Raw genomic sequence first — 21,787 nt, 5'->3', positions numbered from 1 at the left:
CAGTCACACACACATTTGTTTGTGATCTCAGTGTGTCAAGACCAGCTAAATGTACTCGTCAATTCGATTAACTGCTTCTCAAGTAAATTTGTCAGGGCAGCTTTTTGTTCTGTGCAAGGGGAAAGTAATGTTCCAGCTTTGTGGAGGCCAGAGCATCTGTAAGAATGAATTTATTGCTGTTATTGTCAACCTCAAATCTACAGTTTCTTGACCCTTTCACAGCCAAGCTGCGTTCATGAGGTTTTAAGCAATCAGCATCCTGAGTCACGGCTGCTGGCAGTGAGGATAACACAAGCTGCACAACTGCATCAGCAAAAGCAGTATGAGCAGAGCAATAAACCGAGTTAACACTTCTGCCACGCTGCAGCAAATCACTCTGTAATAGTAGGTAGGCTTTGTCTGCCCTGTGCAGCCCAGCTTTTATGTCATGACGCATTTTAATTACCTTTCCCTGTAAGACCAGGTTCTCTGCAGAGACAGGAATTTGCCCAGTACAGGAAACGAGAATGTCTTACACTGATCAAGAGCTGCTGCTGTGCATTTGGTGCCGGTGCTCCACAAAGAATTTGAAACCCCCCTAAATCCTTTCTTTTTGACTCCATCAAGTGTAGGCTTCCTATTCTCCTCTTCCAGTCCCTTACTAGGTTGTATCAGCTACTGTCACACCACATCACTCCTCTGTCTCTGCTTTGCTGCTGTGACAGGTGACTGACTACAGTTCAACAACCTCTTCTATTCTCCCGTGTATTTTCCTATCACTTACAAGTGGATGGCATTTCTTGAACTGATCCATAGAAAAAGTACCACTTACCCTTCCTCATTCTTCCAGCAGACCAGTTTCTTGGACGATATATGCAAGAAACCAGCTGATTAATACATATAGGTTTTAATAAGATGAAGTTTAGGGTGCTCCTTACCTGTCCTTCTCATGTGGTTTGACTTGTTCAAGTAGGAAATTTAATTAGCAAAATGTATGGGCTACATCAACATGCAACCATAACTTGGGGTCTTTGGGCACTGCTGAACTCTGATGGCAATTTAGATTCTACCCTATAACTACTCACCAACAAACTGACCTCAGGAGCACATGAGGATCTTCTAGATTAGGATCCTATTTCAAAGTAATTATGCTGAGCAGTAGGTACAAGTATTTTTTCTCTCCTTTCTTATCTGTTTTACATCTGAAGCATTCCTCCATAATGACCATGAGAAAATGCAATTGACTCCATTTGATGTGCCTAAAAATCCTACAGGACAGCAGATGACTATCTTTGCACAATACTGAAGTACATTCCTATGATGGGATAGACAAAAAGAGAAGAGTAAGCATATGCTGCCCTAGAGCCACACAAAATTGGTGTGAAAACCATTCCCAGATCAATGCTAGCAGGAGAAAAACATGGAAAGATGTCTTTCCCTGTTGCCCCCTGGCAAGAATATTATGCAACAGAAAGTAAGTCTTGATTCAGGACTCTTCCCTTTCAGTGTTTTAACTCTGCAGCTCTCAGAGAACTCTTCTGCTACAATATTGTCTCACTCCAAAGCTATATTTCCAAACTACAGTCTGAGATGGCAGGAAAAATGAAGGCTGGCAAGTAAGCGTTGAATTTCTGCCTTAGAAGATGCACTCTCCATTTAATAAAATGCATGCACAGAAACTGTAAGAGTATGAACTACCAGTTTTGTGGCTGTGTTTAGCTGACATTTGAGTGTAAAAGATTTCAGAGGCTGAATTAAGCTATGAGATGAGGCTGATGGGGTTCTTCTTGTGTAACTGGTTATTTGAAGCAATTTCTACATTTTCAATATTTCCTTGTGCGTGGAGAGGTGTGCTCCCATATGCCCTGACAAGTGACATGAAAAGTAAAGTAAAAGTAAAAAGGCTTTAACATTTGCACTTAAAATGTATTCTTCTGACTAGTTCATTCGTCTTTATTCTCAAATCAAGTTCTGTTTCCTATTTTAAATATGTAGCAAATACATACATACAATTTTCTGCACTAGTGGGTTGTGGCACCTGGTGGTATTTCACTCTGGCATGCTCCTAATAATTCTTCACAGTAATGTCAGGCACCAGCAAAGGGTCTCTCTGACTTTTGCACAAAACAGTGAGCAGAAAGTGAATAGGAATTATTCACTCTTGTTATTGATCTACATCATTAGCATAACAAAAACAAAACCTTAAGGTGCATTGCATTAATACAACAAAATTTTATTATTCTTATTTTCCTCTAAAGGAGAAAAAATTTGAGTGAGACATATATAAAAAAGAAAAATATTTGTAATATTTGTTCAGAGAAATTTCTAAAACAAACTGAGATGTTCAAATTCGTGTTCAGTCCCTGTATAATTTCTATACGTTTCTTATGCTAAAAGCTATGTATACGCTGTTTATGCACACAGAAACACCACTGCAGATTATTCTCCATTTGCCATGAGATCAAGCACCCAAGGGAAGGAGCAGGACTCTTCCTGTCCTTACAAAGTCAATGTAAGATAGAACAAGAGTGAGAAATCCTGAGTTCAAAATCTATTAAGGAAACCCCTTAATAGGTAAGCAAATAATCATATGGCACAACTGGGAGTAGAAAAGGTCCACATGGAAGGATGGTTTTCATCCCTGGATGGAATATGCCTTGGAATGATCCATTGTAGTTTCATGCTGCTAAAACACAACTGTGCTAAGCACAAAATCTCGTTATTCATGCTTTGCTCTGCCCCAGCTATTCGTATGTAAGGGTCACAAAACAGTTTCCATTACTTTCCGTATACAACAGTAAAACAAAACAAATCTTAATCACAAAGAGTGACAAGCGAGGACCGGCAACTGTCAGCAGAATGTATATATAGTATTAATAATGACTTCATTTGAAATAATTCATCATAGGCTTAAAAATTAGATCTCCAATGAGCTTTTAAGACGAGACTTTCCACACACTATCTAGAAGAGGAAGCAAGATCTGAAATGACAAAAGGGGCCTTGCCTATGGCTAAGGAAAGAAGGGCGATTCCAAGCTAATAAATCTGGGTTAAATTCTTTTGTGACTGACTCCAGCTCCTACAGAAATTCCATTCAAAGTCAGAAAATGTTCATAAGGCCAAAGCATCAAGTGGATACAACAAAACCATTACTGGGACATTACCAATCTGCTCGGCTGGTAAATATATATGGATGTTCTACACAGAAATATGAATTACTTTGGGGGCATTTGTGGGACCCATTGCCAACAAAACAAATAGCAGTTTCTGAGATGCTATCTTTATCCATTAAGCTGTATTTTCTCCCAGGCTTTAAACTTGTCTGTATCCTCCTCCAAACTAAAGGTTGGAGAAGTAGGTCTGAGAGATATATAATAAAGATGTATGAAGCAAAGACACTGCAGAACAGGATTACGTGGCTGGGGGAAGTGGGAGCTGGAAGTAGGGAGTGTCTGACAGTGAGAAAGCTTTGCGCTCACACTTTGACAAAAGACATTTTGTTTAAATAACTGAAAAATACACCATGCTGTTCAAGACATCATGCTTCCTATGAAACATGCGGAACTGACACAGAACATTTAGGAAGCAAGACATCAGGCTGCTGTACGTTGCCAGTTTATGCATATTATATACAAAGATATTTAATTTTCCCCTTTCGTTGACTCCACAGCATTTAAAAGAAGCAGTGCCTGCCAAATATTAATCCAAACTTAAAGGTTAAAGGCCAAGCCATTTGTGTTATGGTGTTCTACTAGAAAACGTGCTAAGCAACATGTTCCATGAGTACTGTTATTCCATTTTGAACGACTTAATAAGCAAAACATACCTTGCCCTATTCATCTCTTATCCTCCGGAAGATGTATGCTACAGCATGAAAGTCACACCACACAAAATCAGAGACGGAATGGATTTACTTTAGCAGATGGCAGGCAAATATTACAGCCAAACATTATAATTCATACTCTATTACCTCTAGTGGCGTTGGCATACCCCCCTAATCTAAATAGAAATGTTAAAGAACAAAACAGCGAGGCAACCAAAGCTGAGTTTATCATAGAAACAGATACTAAAATACTGTAGAGAATTAAAAATCAGAATGATTAAATAATGACTATCTATAAAGGCCTGCTTCAAAAATCATTTAAAAAAATACTTTCTACTTATTTCAGTAATGTGCATACTCATTCATTCAAATAAATATCAATTTTTTTTATTTCTTTCAAAATCATGAGTTACAAGCAACCTGGTAAATTCACCAGAAGGTTATTAGCTTTTCTGCTCACGTTTAGATTCTGGTGTGTTATTGGGATTGCTGAGACTATCAATGGTGGAAGTGAACTTGGGAGCATGTTAAAACAGAAAACACAGTATGAGCTACAGGTCGCCAGACACAGGAGGGATTTGTTGCCTGTCAGATTATAACTGGATGCAAGAGAAGAATGATTAACCTGAAAAACCTACTTATAATGAGAATTCAAGATACAAGAGAGAAAAATCTGTGGTTTATATCAACTAGTTTACAGCGTTCACCGCTGTCTGAGAGCATCCATTAAGAAATCTTAGTACATTTTTATTCAATAATCATCAACATTTGCTAACTACTGTTTGCAGATAAATAACAGCCATACTTATTAATATGAACATTTGGCATCATTTCTATATTTATTTTGATAGACAGTCTGTTTTGTCTGGAAAACCTGTTTTCTCTGGAATTTATTCACTACTACTTAGTTACATAACAAGAAGATATCCTCTTTGTCCATATTGCATTTGTTTTGTCACGAAAGAAAGATTAGATATTGCATTAACGAATTCCAAGGACAAGTGTGTCAAATACTGTTCTGCCTAAAATAAGGGGAAAAAAAAATTACCTCCTTCGATGGTCCCCTCTCTGGGCTTCACACCTCAAGTGGAACACGAGATGACAGCAACTTTGCACGCCGGAAAGCAGAGGGAGCGCAGGCTCACACGGGGAGGTTTCAGCATACAGACACAACCTATGCTGTGGCACTTCCCCTTACCCTACCTTGTTTACCATTTACACACACACTATTAGTTTAAAGGAATCGGTGTGCTGGTCTAGCAGCTCCGTACCTGGCTGGGATATCCGAGCTCTTTATCACACAGACTGGACAGGAATCCATTAAGACGAATTTCATATTTCAGCTGCAACCTCTGGTTTACGTTCCCTATAACTGAAACAAGATCAGCCCCAAAAACAGAAAAAAATACGGTTCTTCATTCTACTGATACAAAACCATATGTAGAATATCTTCCAAAGATAATAGGAAAACAGCAGGAAAAATGACAACTTCCCATAGATGTGTGTATGCAGTAATTTCTGAACTTAAAACATATTTATAACACGCCAATAGTCTGAAGAGGTCACTATCTATCTTTACCAAATCACGCAATTTTAAAATAATCGCTCTGTACATTTTAATCAGTCTATAAGGTGAAATCTAGAATGTGCTCTCAAAGATATTTAAACATCACAGAAATATGAAACATGAAACCTGAAGAAATCATCTAAGTTATTGTCTTTCCTCGTCTTTTCTCCTCCGTTCCTTAACCCCGTTCAAGCTCTGCCTTATAGCAAGCACCTAATAAATCTCTTCAGGTTTTATTTAGTCCTAAAGTGTTATGACAAGCCAGTCTAAGCATAACCACACATTAAATCTAGCATTACATTCATTTGCAACTGTTGGCCTATTCCCATAACTCTGCTACAATAGGCCCTGAAAATTTTGTATTCAGTCTCTGCTGAGGATCTATACAAGGAAATACTGACACAACCTGCTCAGATCTGTTCCAGACTTCATTGGTTTTATAAAAGGAATCTTGAACAAACCTACAACTTAATGAATGCTGAAAGTGAGCCACTTAGAAGTTTAAAAGTTCCAGAAGAGTGCACAATTAGATTAAGTTTTGTTTTCATAGAATGGTTTGGGTTGGAAGGGACCTTAGAGATCACCTAGCTCCAAACCCCCTGCCATGGGCACGGATGCCACCCACTACATCGAGTTGTTTTTCTTCTGAAAAAGAACATCACTGTCCAACTATATGCTGTAGTATGGAAGAGTAAAGGCACTGATGCGATGATCTAGAGAGGATAAAGTTTTGCAGGGAGGATCTTTCATTAGAGCAGCTAAAATAACTGCACAAAGACGACAGACAACCTTCCGAGCATGCAAGCTCTTCTTAAGATCAGAACCAAAAGGAACAAATCTCAAGGTAAAAACAGGTCAGGAACGAGTGTTCTAAGTTTAACTTCATTATCTTAATTCATTAGATTTTCTGAACGAAAACAGGCAGCATTTGGGAGTAAATGTGGATGCTCTCCACGCACATTGTTTTTCTACAGGAACTTTTCTCAAATTCCTAGAATTTATTAGAAGAGACCAGACAGCAAATTGAACTCTTGCTACCGTGAGCATTTCATTTGCTGCAGTAATTTGTGAAGTACACAGCAAACAAGGCACATAAGAGAAACTAAACGAGGGAGTTGGATCTTCTTTATGGACTGGGTGGGAAACAGCTATCAAAACATTTCTCAGAGCATACACAGCGTGTGTGAGACAGGCCACCCAAATCAGCTCTTTGTTCTCGACACCTGTGCTTTCAGCAGGCACCTGCACCAGACTCGAAGAACTACATCAATAAAGTTCTTAATTCTTCTTCCATTGCTATGACTTGACGTGCTTCCACGACAGCACTTTCTCCTACCTGAGCTTTTAAAGGGGGGGGGGGGGGGGGGGGGGTTACAGTTACTGCATTTCTAACCATCATTTTTGGTACAACTCCAACCTCTGCCTTATTTTATAAAAGGAAATACCATTTCACTCCAGTTAGCATTCTTTCTCTGACATTTCTAACATGCCATAGAACAGTGCATGACGATCTCCTTTACACAATCTCAGTATGATTCAAGAAGATTGAGATTACAAATGGAAAATCTGTTTTTTTAAGTTCAAAACTTCAGATTCTTTCCTAGAGGCATATTCTATTCTTGGCTAACACAATCAATTTGCTCTTCCTAAATGCTAGTTTATATTTAATGATTGAATTTAGTATCACCTATGTTCTCTTAAGCTTATAATTGCAGAAAGCAATTAACCATTCCTTCACTAATAAGCCTCACATGGTCTAAATTCAGTAAAATTCCTCTGTGTTCCTTAAGTAGGTTGTCACATTTTCTGTAAAAATCATTCAGCTGAAAACCAGCAGCGATATATGTAAATGCTACTGTGGGCATGACTAATCCACAGTCCGCAGATCTGCTCAGAATAATGAGGCCCCAAACTTTTATCTTGTCACTTTCTTCCCAATAGCACCTTATGCAAAGATGTACAATGAGATAAAGGATAGATTAAATTGTTCTGGCAAACCTGCTCCCAGATTTTCTCTTTTATGAGGGCTGTGCAAAACCTTCCTCCTCCTATCTGAATGTGTGCTAAAATGCAGGCTGCTATCACATGACACGCAGAGGCGTGAGTCCTGTGCGTCAGCCCGTAGCAGCTGAGAACACCCATCTCTGCAGGCACATGATGAGGATGCCGGCAACCCATGAACGACGGGCAGGAAGGGCTGTATTTTGGTCATACGACTGGGAAAAACCACGTAATGTGACCCATGCATGACATGGTATGCATGCATCTGGTCTGTGATGTGGTGACACCGTCCTGCTCATCGCTAGCAGCCAGTGGCTAGGAGATCCGACAGGTGACCTGGCACTAAAGACACCACCACATCATGATTATAAATGATGGTGCTATAAAGTACTTACTGCAACTAGCTGGTTTGTGAAGCACTTCACCATGTCTGTGTGTAGGTGTGTGTATGCAGTAGCGCAGTAGAAACAGCTAGCTTGAGGGGCTCAGTAATTAATCAGTGTGTTCTCATTACAATTTTTTCTTATTTCTGAAAAATTCTAAAAGAACTGAACCAGTTTCATCGGCTTCCTTTTGAGCATTTTCTACCTACTAGAAAATATTTCTGATCTGCAGAAACATTTGCTGCATTTAAATAATTGCCAGGCCTGAGCAGAAATCAACTAAAATAACTTGCTCCACAAATTCAAGTAAATTACTGGTAGACACAATTCCATGATCACAGCTTTGGGACATATCAGACAACTTAGAACTATGAGAACGTTGCATCTCCTCCTTTCTTTTCAAACCATTGTAAGGTTTTGTAAGGTTAACATTTGTAGAGTCAAATAAAATGCGTTTTGAATCTTAGAGAAACTTGTGTGCTGTAGGAGTATCTGAAAAAAAAAAAGAAAGAAAAAGGCCACTAAACACAGCCCTGACTTTGTTAGAAATCACCACGGTACAAAAGCAATTTGCCTTCTATACCAAAATATCTAGAATTTGAGTGCTTGCTAAATGAATTAAACACACCCTTTTAAAAAGGCATAAAAAAATGCTGCCTTCTTTCTCAGCCTTTCATCTTCGGTTAGTCAGCTGTGTGCTTACAAGTGGCAGTTCTTAGGAGTGCATGCAAAGGCGAAAAATGCTTCCCAGTTTCAACTGCCACAAATTAAAAATAAATAAATGAAAGTTTCAGAAAGTCAAAACTAGAAAGTTATTTGTTGCACAGAGATCTCTAGTGCCACGTGAGATTTTCTTCTCTCTTTCTCACCCTCCCCCCTCCCAGGCTGATGACTGACCCTGGAAGTGTAGGACATCAGCCTCAATTTATTTAGGTGCTTCTGTCTTTTCTTTGGAGAGGTCCTTGCTGACATCCATGGAGAAGGAGCCTGAAAGTTTTTACCTTCCCTGCTCCCTTCTCTTTTGGTTTTTGTTTGTTTTCTCCTCCTCCATGACAGTGTTATTTGCTTGATAACAAATTTACTCCAACTATACCTAGGGCAGTTTCTCCTGATAGGTTCAGCATTGATGACTATATTTAAGTAATTTTCATTTAGAGCTTTGTGGAGGAGCCAGTATAAATAAATCAATAAACTACTTCTCCTTCCAGCTTGGTCGAGAGAACAATATTTAAAACATCATTTATTTCCTTTCCACGGGGCTAAAATGGTATTTTGAAGTTAGCCATTGTTCAGGGGAGAGCAATGGGGAGGTTCTCTCTGTCGCTGATGCTCCACAGATGCCCTGGAGCCTACCTACCAGTTCTTCTTAGCTTAAGCAGGCTAACTCTTGGCAGCCTTGTTTAGGTTCTCTTCAGTCTTTCAGAAGCTAAAGCAGGTACATAACTGAAGTAACTTTATAGACTTACCTATTTCTTAATTAAAACGATACTATACATTTGTATAATAAACAGCCTTAGTAAATGGCATTACTAACTATAAATTTAAACTCAGTCTGTAGCAAATCCATGCTGGTTTTGCTGCATTATTCTCAACTCCTGTCAATATTTAATGAGAAAATTTATCTGTTTATCTATTTGTCAAGATGCTGAAAAGCACAAACCCCATGCCTCTGCTAGCATACAGAACCTCATTAGCTTTCCAACCCTAAGTATCTCATGCTCAGATGGGTGGATGAAAACTAATCTAATCCGCAGAAGCAAAGTATCTGTCTGTATTCAGAAATTGCACCTCTTGGCTACGTCTGCTTGTTCAGAAATTTCCACATTGTTTTTCACCTCATGAACATTCAGTTTTCTCTTCCACTTCATGCTGCCTCTACTAACTCCATGTCCCCCTTTCTTCCCATCCAAGTCCATTGATCACCTCAACATTTTTTCCTCCTGTCTCTTCAACTCAGTCCCACTAGATTTTAAACGAAAAATTAACAAACTTGCGGCTGTCTCATTGTTCATTCTAGCTACAGAATGTATCATTAATCTCCTCTCCTTGCTAAACTTATCTGTTTAAGACCGTGATATCTATTATTCTTTGTTCATAATCTAAAACAATAGGGTGCATTATTAACCAGCCTGTAAGTAGCTATGTCATCAGCACTACGGTGTACATACATGTGTGTTTTATGTATAGGAGACACATTGCATAAATGCAAACACATACACAAAACACACAGAAGAGACATGCTAAATTATGTAGCTCAAATTTTGAGAAATGAAATTCAAGAACAATTAATTGATCCTAGCTTACTTATTCCTTTATCCTCCATATACCAATGACAGTACATTAGTACACTCACAGCATGTTAACAGGAACAGCTGTTAAATAATGAATGCCTTACTATACTGTTTTCAGCAGGTGCTTCAGCAATTAATCTCCGGCTGCTTAATTTCTGGCTGTTAGGAAAAATAACCGTATCCTATGCCACCAAGTAAAATAGTAGGGATTATCCAAGGAATAGCAGAAACATCAAAATCAAGACACCCACTGTTCAGAATTATTGTTCTTGGTGAAGAAATCTGTGTCATCTGGCTTTTCTCCCTGCTTATCATTGCAAGAGCTCGAAAAGCAGCTTTTAGCAGAGCAGTCTAGGAGTCTTTGCTGCAGGTATCTCTGGATGTTTATCCTCACCTGGTGTCAGCGTGACTGCTGCCAGTAGAGGCAGCTCAACTCTTTCTCCATCCCTGGTTAAATGCAGCCACTGCTGCCACTGTTGTGGATATGGTTATTTGGGACCCACAGCATTGGTCAGCTGGAGGTCGAATGAGTATTAACACACCGAGAACAGCTGTGTTTCTACTTTCATTTAATCAATGCACTCTCAGGCAGCACAACTCCTAGATCTGTGCAGAGCAAGGAGAGAGCCTATGGACAGAGGTATTATGAAGGCAGGGACCCTAAAAGTCACTCTCAGAATCTGTCTGTGATATCGCTAGATCAGACAAAACAACGCCACGTGCTACAACTAACTCTCCAGCTACTTGTAGTTAATTTGGAGAAATGTTCATCAGAAGCAAATCTTCAAAAACACTCCAGAATCAACAAGCTTGAACATTTCAAATTTTCAAATAGCTCCTAACCAAAAAGCCTAAAATTAAGAGACACGCATATTTGAGGAAAAACCGTACTTTTCACTGGGTCAGCCTCTCGTTTCCTAAGTATTAGAATCAACTTAGATTGAAGAATGCTATTGAGCTACAAAGCATTATAACACGAATACTATCTGGTATCTCTATTTGCAAAGTAATCTTGACTCTCTTAATGTATCCCAACAGTCATCCAACTAAAAAAGGTAACTACCTGAAAATATGGCTATGATTGTTAAAACATTTCTGTAAAATATCTGTGTTAGCAGTATTGTTTGATAGCACGTTTTCTATTTTATCAATCAAGCTTCTCAAATATACCCTATCTCTCTGGTAGTCATTTAGTATTTAAGAAGAAAAGTAAGAGCTATCTCTTTCCATGGGCTTTCTTGTTTGAAAAATAATTATTTTGACAATTAAAGCTGCAGGAGACTTAATAAAACAGTACATATAATAGACTGCAGTATTACCTTGATGCAACTTGAAGCTGACTCACATGATTTACATCTGGACCACATAATACAATTTGACTTATTATTCTGAATAAGATAACTCTACTTTATCTCTCCACAAAAAGATCAATACACATTAAATACTAATTGCCAAAAAAAGTTATTTATGCGTTTTCTGAGTAAGTGTGCAAAAAATTCAGAATTCTCACACATTTTTAGTTTTAAAATAAATTAATAACATTTTTTTTCCCAAGCACATATTAGCTTTTCAAACAAAGTCTCCTACTGAAATGCAAAAGCTTATCACACATCTGTTACAAAGACTGAATTCATTAAAGTCAGCTATCAATCACTCACAGTAAGACCATGCTTAAAACGTGCAATTTGCATAAAGCCCTGCTCATTGTTTCTGAGTGCTATTTACCAATCATTCCTTTTGTTTCATGCTACAGTACCTTATGAAATATCAATCCTTAAAATTGTTAGCATGAGTATATTTGGAATTAATTACTCTCTCTTACTGTGTGCTACATACCTGCTATGCACCAATCCTGCAAATGTAAACCTCCATTTTTCTATACAGTTCCATAGTTATCCTTAGCAACTCGGTATTTTTATATTGACAAAGAAGGAACTGTCTGACTGACACTGCAAGAAGTAATGTTAGAAGTCTGGCTAGACTTTCTGGATTGTGAAACACAAAGTTGATTACATTTACTCACAGTGACCTGCAGCTGAAAACAGAAAGGGCTTTACAGTTAGATTGTACGCTTAGCATACAGAATTGAACAGGAACAGATCACATCTCCTGGTCTGCTGACTCGTACGAGTCTGTCATGAGTCTCATGACATTGAGTGGTGGCTTCTACGCCCCAGTTTCACATTCACAGGATTTCACAAGCAAGTAAGAGTTAAGTTCCAGGCCTCACGCATCAGGAGAATGAGCTCAAAAATATGAGACCTCATGACTATATTGTAGGGAGACAATAAGGAAAGAGCAAGAACCTTAATTGTTAATGATACATAATTTGGAAGGACCTATTACATGTTGTAACATCCACTAGGTGAAGGTAAATGATCCTCTGAGCTGACACTAACCAAATTAATTTGCAGAACAGACAAAACGACAAACTAGGCAGGCATACCCTTACAGCACAACGCAGCGCCACCATGGCAGTGCTGCTTTTAGGACCCAATCTGCCAGCTCTCCAGAGTAGAACAATGCACCACATACACAAACCAGCTCAGTTTGGGAAAAAAAAAATAGAGATTTCTAGCATGCTTGTACATTTTCTCATGCACAGATGACCACCAAATTGCTGTTTCAGGTTGTCTAAGTAAGCAAGACAACACTACCAGATTACAATCAGTTCGTGCTTTCAAAGTTCAGTCCTGTTAGGTATAAAATTATTTTGAAGGAAATTATATTGAAGAAGAAAGGAAAAGCATACAATTTTCATAAATTTCACACCAAGAAAACAGCTTCAAGCAAGCTCTATGATCGTAAACCTTGGCTACATTTTTCAGTAAACCAGATAGTGAATTTGAGGCAAATAAAAAATTTTTGAAGAAATCTGATTAATGCCATTATATTTTACATGACAATTACAGTCAGCATTATGTTTCACTTATTATGTAGACCAATGAAACATGCAATTTTTCCAACTTACCTGATGCCCGTCTTGTGAATCGATTTATCACTGGAGCTGAAAGAAAATATGACATTTCAATTAGACTTTTTTGTAGTAATCTAATGTAGTTCACACAAAACAATGTTAGACTTTATTCAAAGTGCAAAAACAACTTTGTCATTTGTGATTAACAAATAACTGTTAATCAATGTTTTGTATTTATAGAAACCCATGTTAACTTCATACACACTTAAACCTTTAAGCAGGTTTGCAAGAGATATGCTAGCAAGTAACCAGTAAACCTTCAAGACCATTTTCAGCTTCTTATAAGATACCGTATGCAAGCACTTATTGTTGTTCATGACTGGCTGTGAAATATTTATTTCTGTATTTCCATTATTTATTGAGAGCACACAAATTGGCATCTTGAAAACAATGATGCAGACATGGACTAAAAAGATGTAAAAAACAACTTTATTTCTACAAATATACCTATAGGCAATCTAGCAACAAAGATACTCCTACACATTAAAAAAAACACTAATTTGCACTTCTATCTGAAGGATGAACTTCTGCACTGAGTAAATTTTAAAACTCTTTGGGTAAATCAACAATGCCAGCCCTAACCACCCACACCAGCCGCCTCCTCCCCCAACCCCTCAGAAAAAAAATAATCTGTTTTACAATGAAAATTATTGTTTTATAGTGCCATCTTGGAACATCTCCAAATACTTGCTGCAAACATTTGGAATCAGATTCCTATCTTGGTTCCAACTGGGAGAGATCACAAAATACATCTTAGAGCACACAGCTCTGAGTTTTGCCTCTTTCTTCAAAGGCTACCAGAGAGAAAACGATGAAGTTTCATATGTTTTGCCTTCCAAATACAACCCTTGGTCTGCTTATTATTAGTATAAAACACTGGTCTTGAACTCTACTTGCATGTGATAAAGAGAGCTGGAATAAAGAGTAAAAAAAGATCTGAATGACCTAATTTCGAACATGGGCAACAGCTACATTAAAAATGTATGCTCTTACAGCACTTATTAATATTCAACTTTAAAAAATTACTCTGAATGTTTACATGGAACTGAAAAATGAAAAATATTGAACTTCTTTATTTCATCTCTATTAATATTACATGGGAGTTATACAGCCTTTCTCAAACATCTAAGCCAAGATAAAGGAAGAAAAATGCTGAGAAAACAGGAGAGAGCAACAGCCTGAGATGCAAAGTGATTTTTTATTCCTTTGGGCAGGAGAAACCAGAGCAAAGATACAAATTCTGAGCCACAGCCGCAGATGGTTTGTGCAAGCACATACCGCAGTGACAGGTCCAAGTAGCAAGAAATACACTGGGAAACCTAACTGCAGTGGTTCAACATGCTATTCAGGAGCAAGGAAACCTCTTGTGAATAGGCTATCACAAAACCCAAACACGTATATAAGTAAACAAGGGATTAACATAACCAGCAAGGTTATTTTTAACTTCAATTTCCAATTCCCCCCATTTCTTTTTTTTAAATAAAAAAAGCAAGGTATTTAGACATCTTTTATTGGAGAAAACATCAGATTTTATGCAACTACTGTTTTGCAATAGAGGGAGCCATATAATTCCTCAAACTGCAAAAAGAATACGTTTCATTTTGTCTCTAGGGTTACAGGCCAAATTCATTTCAGGACACTGGTCATGACTGCACATGAGCAGCAGTTCTCAGCAGATGTGCTTACATAAAAAAATACAGTTGGAATCCGACATATTTCCATCAAGAAAACGTAAAATTGTGCTCTGCTTCCATTAAAGAGCTTTCCCCAAACTCGGGGAGAGTATTTTGGTTTGGCTGTCAGTTCCACACATCATCTGTAGATATAAAGCTTTAACTCCTCCCGACAGCCACCTCAGCACATTTTACCAACACATCAAATAATTCAACTTTTAAAAAAATAACACCTAACACTAAACTCACACACTTTGGAGACTACTCCTGTTTGAAACAAGCTACTGGGACTGTCAAAGGAACAATTCCTATTTTGGCTACTTCCAGCCACATAAACATTTAAAATCACTCTTTTCTTTGGCTGCAAGAAGCTTTACAATTTCTTTTACAATAAATTTTAGGATTTATTTACTGTTAGGAGTGAGGGGAAAAAAGAGCAAGATTTTTTTTTTTTAAAACCAGAATCTCAGGACCCTGATAAGCAACTATTTTTGAATATTCAATGTCTGAACAGCAAGCAGACAAAGCCTTTCTCCCAGACTGGGATTTCGTGAGGGTCATCCAAATGTGTTAGTGGGAGCATCAGAAGCAGCACCCACAGCTCTTTGCTGTTTACCACACTGAACTCCTCTCTGTTTCTTGCGCAGCAAATTGCAATATACTTTTGCCGCCCAGAAAGATGGAAACATAAGCTTACCAGGAGGTCTCAGAAAATCATCAGCCTGAAGAAATTTAGCTGGTATTTTCACTACAAAGTAGACGCGTGAACAACCAGATGGTACAATGGCTGGCAGGATAAACATAATAAGGTGGGCAAAAGATAGATTAACAAGCATTTTGCTGCAGACATAAAAAATAGTCTTAAATTATCTTTCTGATGTGTCAGGAGCTGGAAGCCTTGGCTCAGAAAGCCAACCGACAAATCAATAGGAGAAGAAATATTCCACGAGCCATCTGTGAGTGGCTTCTCAGGACTTCAGCAACCTGACTACTGGGCTTTGCAGGATGCCCTCAGGACTGCCCGCTGTCCCATGAGAATAGCAGGAAGCACTGTCAGTGGCTACCCCATCCCTGGCAGCACCCTCCTTACAACACAGCTGGTGCACAGCAGCAAAATATTCCAGTGAAGCTAAACTTGGGAAGGGAAGGGAACAGACTTGAGGCAATACCTACAAAGCCATTGAAATTAACTCTATAGTGAAAATATACTTTACCTTAAAGGTTACAGTGACATTGTTCTGGGAGTTGGTTGCTCAGAATGACTCAATAAACAACTGACTGGAAGGAAAAACCCTGCTTACAGTAACTGACGGTTACACACCCCCGTCACTGCCTTGTACAAAATGTAAAATGAACAAAAAAACATGGACAGCAAAACCTCACAGTTGCAAAATCGAGGATTTTTTTTCCAATAAAGGATAAACTGGCATGCAGATAAATTCATAACATGTCCAGAGAGACAGAGATCTTTTATTTGACCAAGAGAGAGAGCTGCACCATGACTGAGGAATACATTTCTGTGCATGGAGGACCTTATTTACATGCATGATGTCACTCCAATATTGGACGTGACGCTTCATATTCTACTTTGTCTCAGCTACAATCCTTTACAAACCTTCAGTGAGGAAAATAAAAAAAAGGCAAAAAAAGTGTCAGGGATCTTTTTCCTGACAGAGTTTTGACTAAATTGTCTCAGTTATCAGTCCTTATGTGACATACCACAGTGGTTTTGCTGTTAGTGCTACATAATGAGAGAACTGCATCATCCAAGATGTTACCTGCTGGTAACTGAAATTCACGTTTGCCAATCCTTGTTTGGATGGCTGTACAAAAATTACAGTTTTTGAAGTATTTTGGCAATACAAATCAACCACACAAACAGAAATAATTGATAAATGATCAAAAGAAGCTAAGGTGGTTTAACATATTTACTTTGAATATACACTATAAAAATTTCAGCTCACATGAAGCATGCACTAAAAATATTTCCGTCACTCAAAACTGTCTAACCATCGCTCTTTCCCCCATTGTGTATTTTACTATTCACATTATTCTTTAAGAGCATTAAGCATTCATCACAGCAGCCCTGTGAGACAGACAATAGAAGTAGCTTAATTCTTCAAGCAGAGGAGATAGAGACGGGGCTCGACGGGGCTGTTTGCAGAGCACCAGGACGAAGCTCGGTGCCCCAGCTGGCCACCCTTCCTGCGGTTAACTCGTTCTGATAGTGCTGAGCTGTCCCTTTTTCCAGACTCCCAGTTTAAGCCCTCAAAGTCAAGTTCGCTTCAGAAGCTGTCGTGAATGTGCCACGAGTGTCACCTGGAATAAGAAGCTAAACACATCGCGGCCACCAGACACGCGGCCTTCCTAAGAAGCCAGGGTCTGTCAGCCGGGGATTTAACAAGAGGCTACGCAGTGCCTTCTAGGGACGTGCTCAATCACCCTGCCAACCTGCCCTGCACGCCGTGCCTTCTGCCAACAAGGACGAACACCCCACGTGGGTTGTGCCACAGGACCCCAGCCCGTGGTGCTGAGCACGCCCGGCTCCCTGCGGCCTGCTCCGGTGGTGGAGGCCACGGGAGCCTCCCCAGGCCGTTTTCGTGCAGTGCCAGCCAGTGCTCTTTTCCAGCAAAACAAAGCAAAAATGAGTGCTCTGAGTGATGAGGGCTGACAGGAGATTAGCGGCTAACCTTTGGTATTAGTGAAAATTAGAACGCTTTCCACCAGCCTCGCTTTCAATTAGCTCCTGTAATATCTTCATAGGGAAAAGGATAAGCTCCCTTAAAAATAAATAAATAAATAAATTCAGCCATTACATTTCTAAAGCTCTCAAATTTGGCAGGTCATAGCCCCCAAAGCCAGCTATATTTACAAAACAGGAGTATTGCTAATATATCTTAAAGGGTAGATGCAAACAGAAGTATCTGCACCGTAACTTGTCATGCTCGCGTGAGAGGCACAGATGCCCTGAGTGAGGTTATGAAACAAAAGTCATAACCCAACCATACAGTTTTTCTATCCTCTTGAAGGTACAACACTTAAAACTCACAGATGTCACTGAGGTCAGTGGGTCAAACATAGCCAAAATTTCAAGAACCGCTTGAGAACCAGCTCTCAACACATCGCACTGTTTTGTACAGTCCAACTCCAGTGATCTCATAGAATCACTAAGGTTGGAAAAGCCCTCCAAGATCACCTGGTCCAACCACCCCCCTACCACCAATGCCACCCACTAAACCATGTCCCTAAGCACCACGTCCAACCTTTCCTTGAACACCCCCAGGGACAGCAACTCCACCACCTCCCTGGGCAACCCAATTTCAATGAGTTATTCCTGTTTTACTTATGTTTTGCTACATTTCCCAAAATCCCAGGCCAAGTTTCAACTGATAAGCCTTACACACACTTCAGGCTCCACCTCTTCAGTTCCAAGCTCAACCATTTCTCAGATGCCCAGCAACTTTCAGAAATACTTTGAATTATGCCTGTTGTAATCACATTCCTATATTATGCAAGTAAAGATTAGCTTGTCTTCTTCCACAAACATTTTATTAATTAGAATGAACTAATTAGAGCAAGAAAAAAAATCAAATATGTGTAGACTGCATGCCTTTCTAAAATACATGCTTTAGTGAGACTTTGGTTTTTACAGCCCAAATGAATGAAATACAGTAACTCTCTATCACCCAGAACAATGATAGACTGGGAAACCATGGAGAACAATAATGGAAATAATTTGGAGCCACTGCTATTTCTCTCCATCACTTAATTTCTAGATATTCCAGTCAGATTGATTATTTCAGAGCACTTCCAGGTTGAGATGGCCATAAGATAACATAGTGATGTTAATGCACATGCACATTAATAAGACCTCATGAAATCTCAAGGCAGGCAGGATGTGCACACCTGCCCCACCACCTTGGGTGCTCTCGCCCACTTTGTCCCTGCAACCAGACTCAGCTTGGCCAAGCCTTCCTCTTCCAGCACTACTGTAGGTTCAACACAGCTGATGCTGAGCCCCAGGTAATTCAACAGGCCTCCCAAAACAAGCTCTGATGTGGTGCTGGTGGTATGTTGAGTACTGCAAGCCCATCATGGAGGCACCTGCATTGTCCCTGCGCAGCTACGAGATAACACAGCTCTTTTTTTTCTCCAGCTCAGCATGGAGCTGGCTGTGAAAGCTGTGCTTGAGCAGCACCGCCAACATGAATAGCAAGGGCACAGATCATCCACAGCCACAAGGGCATGCACAATCCCCAACAGACCATTTACCAGTGGATAAGTAAGAGCTGACTGCATCAGAGGTCACGGTACACGGTCATTTCTTGCTTAGAATCTCCACAAGCCCATGAAAATTTTACCAGAATATGGTTTTAGGACGATGATAAAAATCAAGCTGTTAACGTTAAATTGAATTACAGCAAATAGGCAATAAAACTGTATAACATAGATCTCTATATTCACTAAGAAATTTGTTAGAGTTGGAATAACTTTAGAAATGGTCTGCTTTACTCTGAAGAGCTATTCTTCCTTCTTGCTTCAGACTGTGGCTGGTACGTTCAGTGACAGTTGGAAGAAGCGACTGTGACAAAGGAGGGAGTTGTTAGGTCTTCAGAGAGGGGTTCTCATCTTTTCTCTGTGAAAGGCCATGATGTCTGTGACAGGAATGAGGAGAGGGGACGAGTCCAGGGAACACGCAAGTTTTATTCAGAAGACAAACAGTCTTTGCAGTAGGGTAGTTAGATACAGCACACCTTTCTAAGAGTAACTTCACAGCAACAGTAATGTTTTAAGATATATCTTATTATTTCCCTCACCAAGTAAGTCCATCTAAAAAGATATATTTTTTTTTTAACTAGAAACAAAATTAATCATCTGTGCCTTTACACAAAGTGAAAAGGTAAACCCCAGCCACACAGAGGCACAGCCTAAGTAGCCTTCTGCCACAGAACCTGAAAGTCGGGGCGACAGCACTGCCACCACACTTCCTAATAACCAAACCTCAGCAGCTAAGGAGAATTGTAAGTCCGCTCCAAGACACTGATTTTCCTTTGGAAGGAAAATCCACGGCTCCTTAAAGAGTAAGATGTGCACGTGGAGGGGTCTGGCTCCACACAAAGAAGGGTGCTTTGCTGGAAGGCAATACCAGTACGTGCTCTTCAGGAGGGCATGCTCCCTAAGGAGCCAGGGCTGCTGCGTACCCAAGGAGGCAGAGTGCAGGCATATACGGGCATTCGTGTACACAGGCAGAAGGTAAGCTGTAAGACACGAAGTATTAAGTGCCTGCTTTCAGGGAGTCCTGTAGGCAGAGACCAAGAAGCCAAGATGAGGTTGAAACAATGCCACAGTATTAGTATTTATGTGCTACTTGGAGAAAAACTGAGAGAATATTTTTGCTGTTGCAAGAGAAATAGATGTTGATAGTGGAAAATAGCTACATCAGAGGGGATACCCCAAGATAATTACTCGCCTTTTTTTTAATGACATCTAGATATTTGAAAACCATCTACACCACAACATAATACAGACACAATTATTCCTCTCTGAAGACAACAACACATCTGTAAAAATATACATATACACACAAAACCTGAATATCATGTTATACCCATTTTTGTAATATGCAAGAACCTTACAAAAGGTTGTAGTCCTAAAATGCAGTTACCCATAACTGAATTTTGAAATTTTTATTAGCTCTACAGATGACTTAGCCTCTTGCCATTTTTCAGTCTGGAAAATGAATTCTATTTCATTGCACAATAGCTTCTCAAGAAATTGGGGAAAATTTTATAGTCAAAATAAGCTGAAAACTATATTGAATAATTTGCCTTATGCTACTTGTGATATATCTCTGGAGCTCGTATTTCCAGAATTAAGTGCTAGTACGATAAGATTGCCCCTGTTCAAACCCAATGCCATGCATTTCCAAGGGTTGCACAGGATTCTGTGGTCAGGATAACCCTCAAAAGAAACTGAGATGAAGCATCTAGGCATTTTTTATTATTATTATTACAAATAGGGAAGGGAAGGCGAACATAACATCATGGAAGAAAGTTGCTCTTCTTTCCATGCCTCAGTCCACATACACATGTCTCCCAAGCAATACACAAGTTGCTTCTTCAAACCAAAACCAAACAGCAAACTCTCCTACCTCACCTCTCCCTAGCCACTACTTAGTATCAACCCACAAATTACTTCTTCACAACCCTCAAGCCTGACTTGAGGACTCACGTCAAAAAAACTCAATAAAATTTTTGAAAATTGATTCAATGGATTATTGAGATGTCACCGCACAAGAACATGAATTAAATGTGTAGATAAATACATCAGTTTTTGCACTGCTGAACATAAAAACTCATTCTGTATATCATTTAAATGGATCACTGTGGCATCAGGAATGCAGCAACATTTTGAATGGCCCCTGAACACATGTAATAAACAGAGACTCTAATATATCGTTTTAGTGTTTTTTCCATTATTCCCAGGTTATAATTAGTGTTGATTTTAAATATATTTGTTTTTAAAATGCTACTACCGAGCAGCTCACTCTCATGGCCACATTTTGACACGTACATACAGCATTTGCTACACCACGAGCTGGCTAGTTATTTAGCCTGTCATAACACAAACTTTGAGCGAGAGGCAAAGAAATCTCTCCTGCTTTATCAGTTAAGAGATTTCAGCTGTTATGAATATTTGATGCTGTACGTAATTACTAATACTGAAAATAAAAAGATGAAATGCCTGTCTGATGTGTTAGACCAGCAACATGATATCGTGAAAGGGGCTGTCACAGCCCACTAATGGGGATGAAATTCTGCTTGGAAAGAACAGTTACTCTTCCCAAACAACCACCTCTTTTGAGATTTGGGCTTTTTCTTAAAAAAAGCATATTTCAGATTAATGTCCTATGCTAGGACATAAAAGTGTAAGTGCATATATTGCTGTATTGAAATCTCCTTATCTGAAATACACATCCTGTTACCCAGAGCTGCATGCAACGCACAGCACATCTTCCCTTACAAATTCATCCTCGTTATTGCTTGTGACAAGTACACTTAGTCATTACCACATTAAAACTAATCGGTCATCT

General features: G+C 39.2%; 1 protein-coding gene across 3 annotated transcripts in view; it reads right to left on the bottom strand.

Annotated features, from left to right (window-relative positions):
* PRKAR2B (protein kinase cAMP-dependent type II regulatory subunit beta) overlaps window positions 1-21,787 on the bottom strand; it is an 81,489-nt gene that overhangs the window by 39,929 nt on the left and 19,773 nt on the right. For all 3 annotated transcript variants that reach the window (XM_083851223.1, XM_083851224.1, XM_083851225.1), the window contains one exon: window positions 13,016-13,051. In XM_083851223.1, the coding sequence (XP_083707349.1) occupies window positions 13,016-13,051 (36 nt within the window). The remainder of the gene's footprint in view (window positions 1-13,015; window positions 13,052-21,787) is intronic.

The sequence above is a fragment of the Anser anser genome (genome assembly GCF_964211835.1).
Source record: "Anser anser genome assembly, chromosome: 1".
Taxonomy (NCBI): Eukaryota; Metazoa; Chordata; class Aves; order Anseriformes; family Anatidae; genus Anser; species Anser anser.
This window is presented reverse-complemented; position numbering and strand designations above follow the sequence as displayed.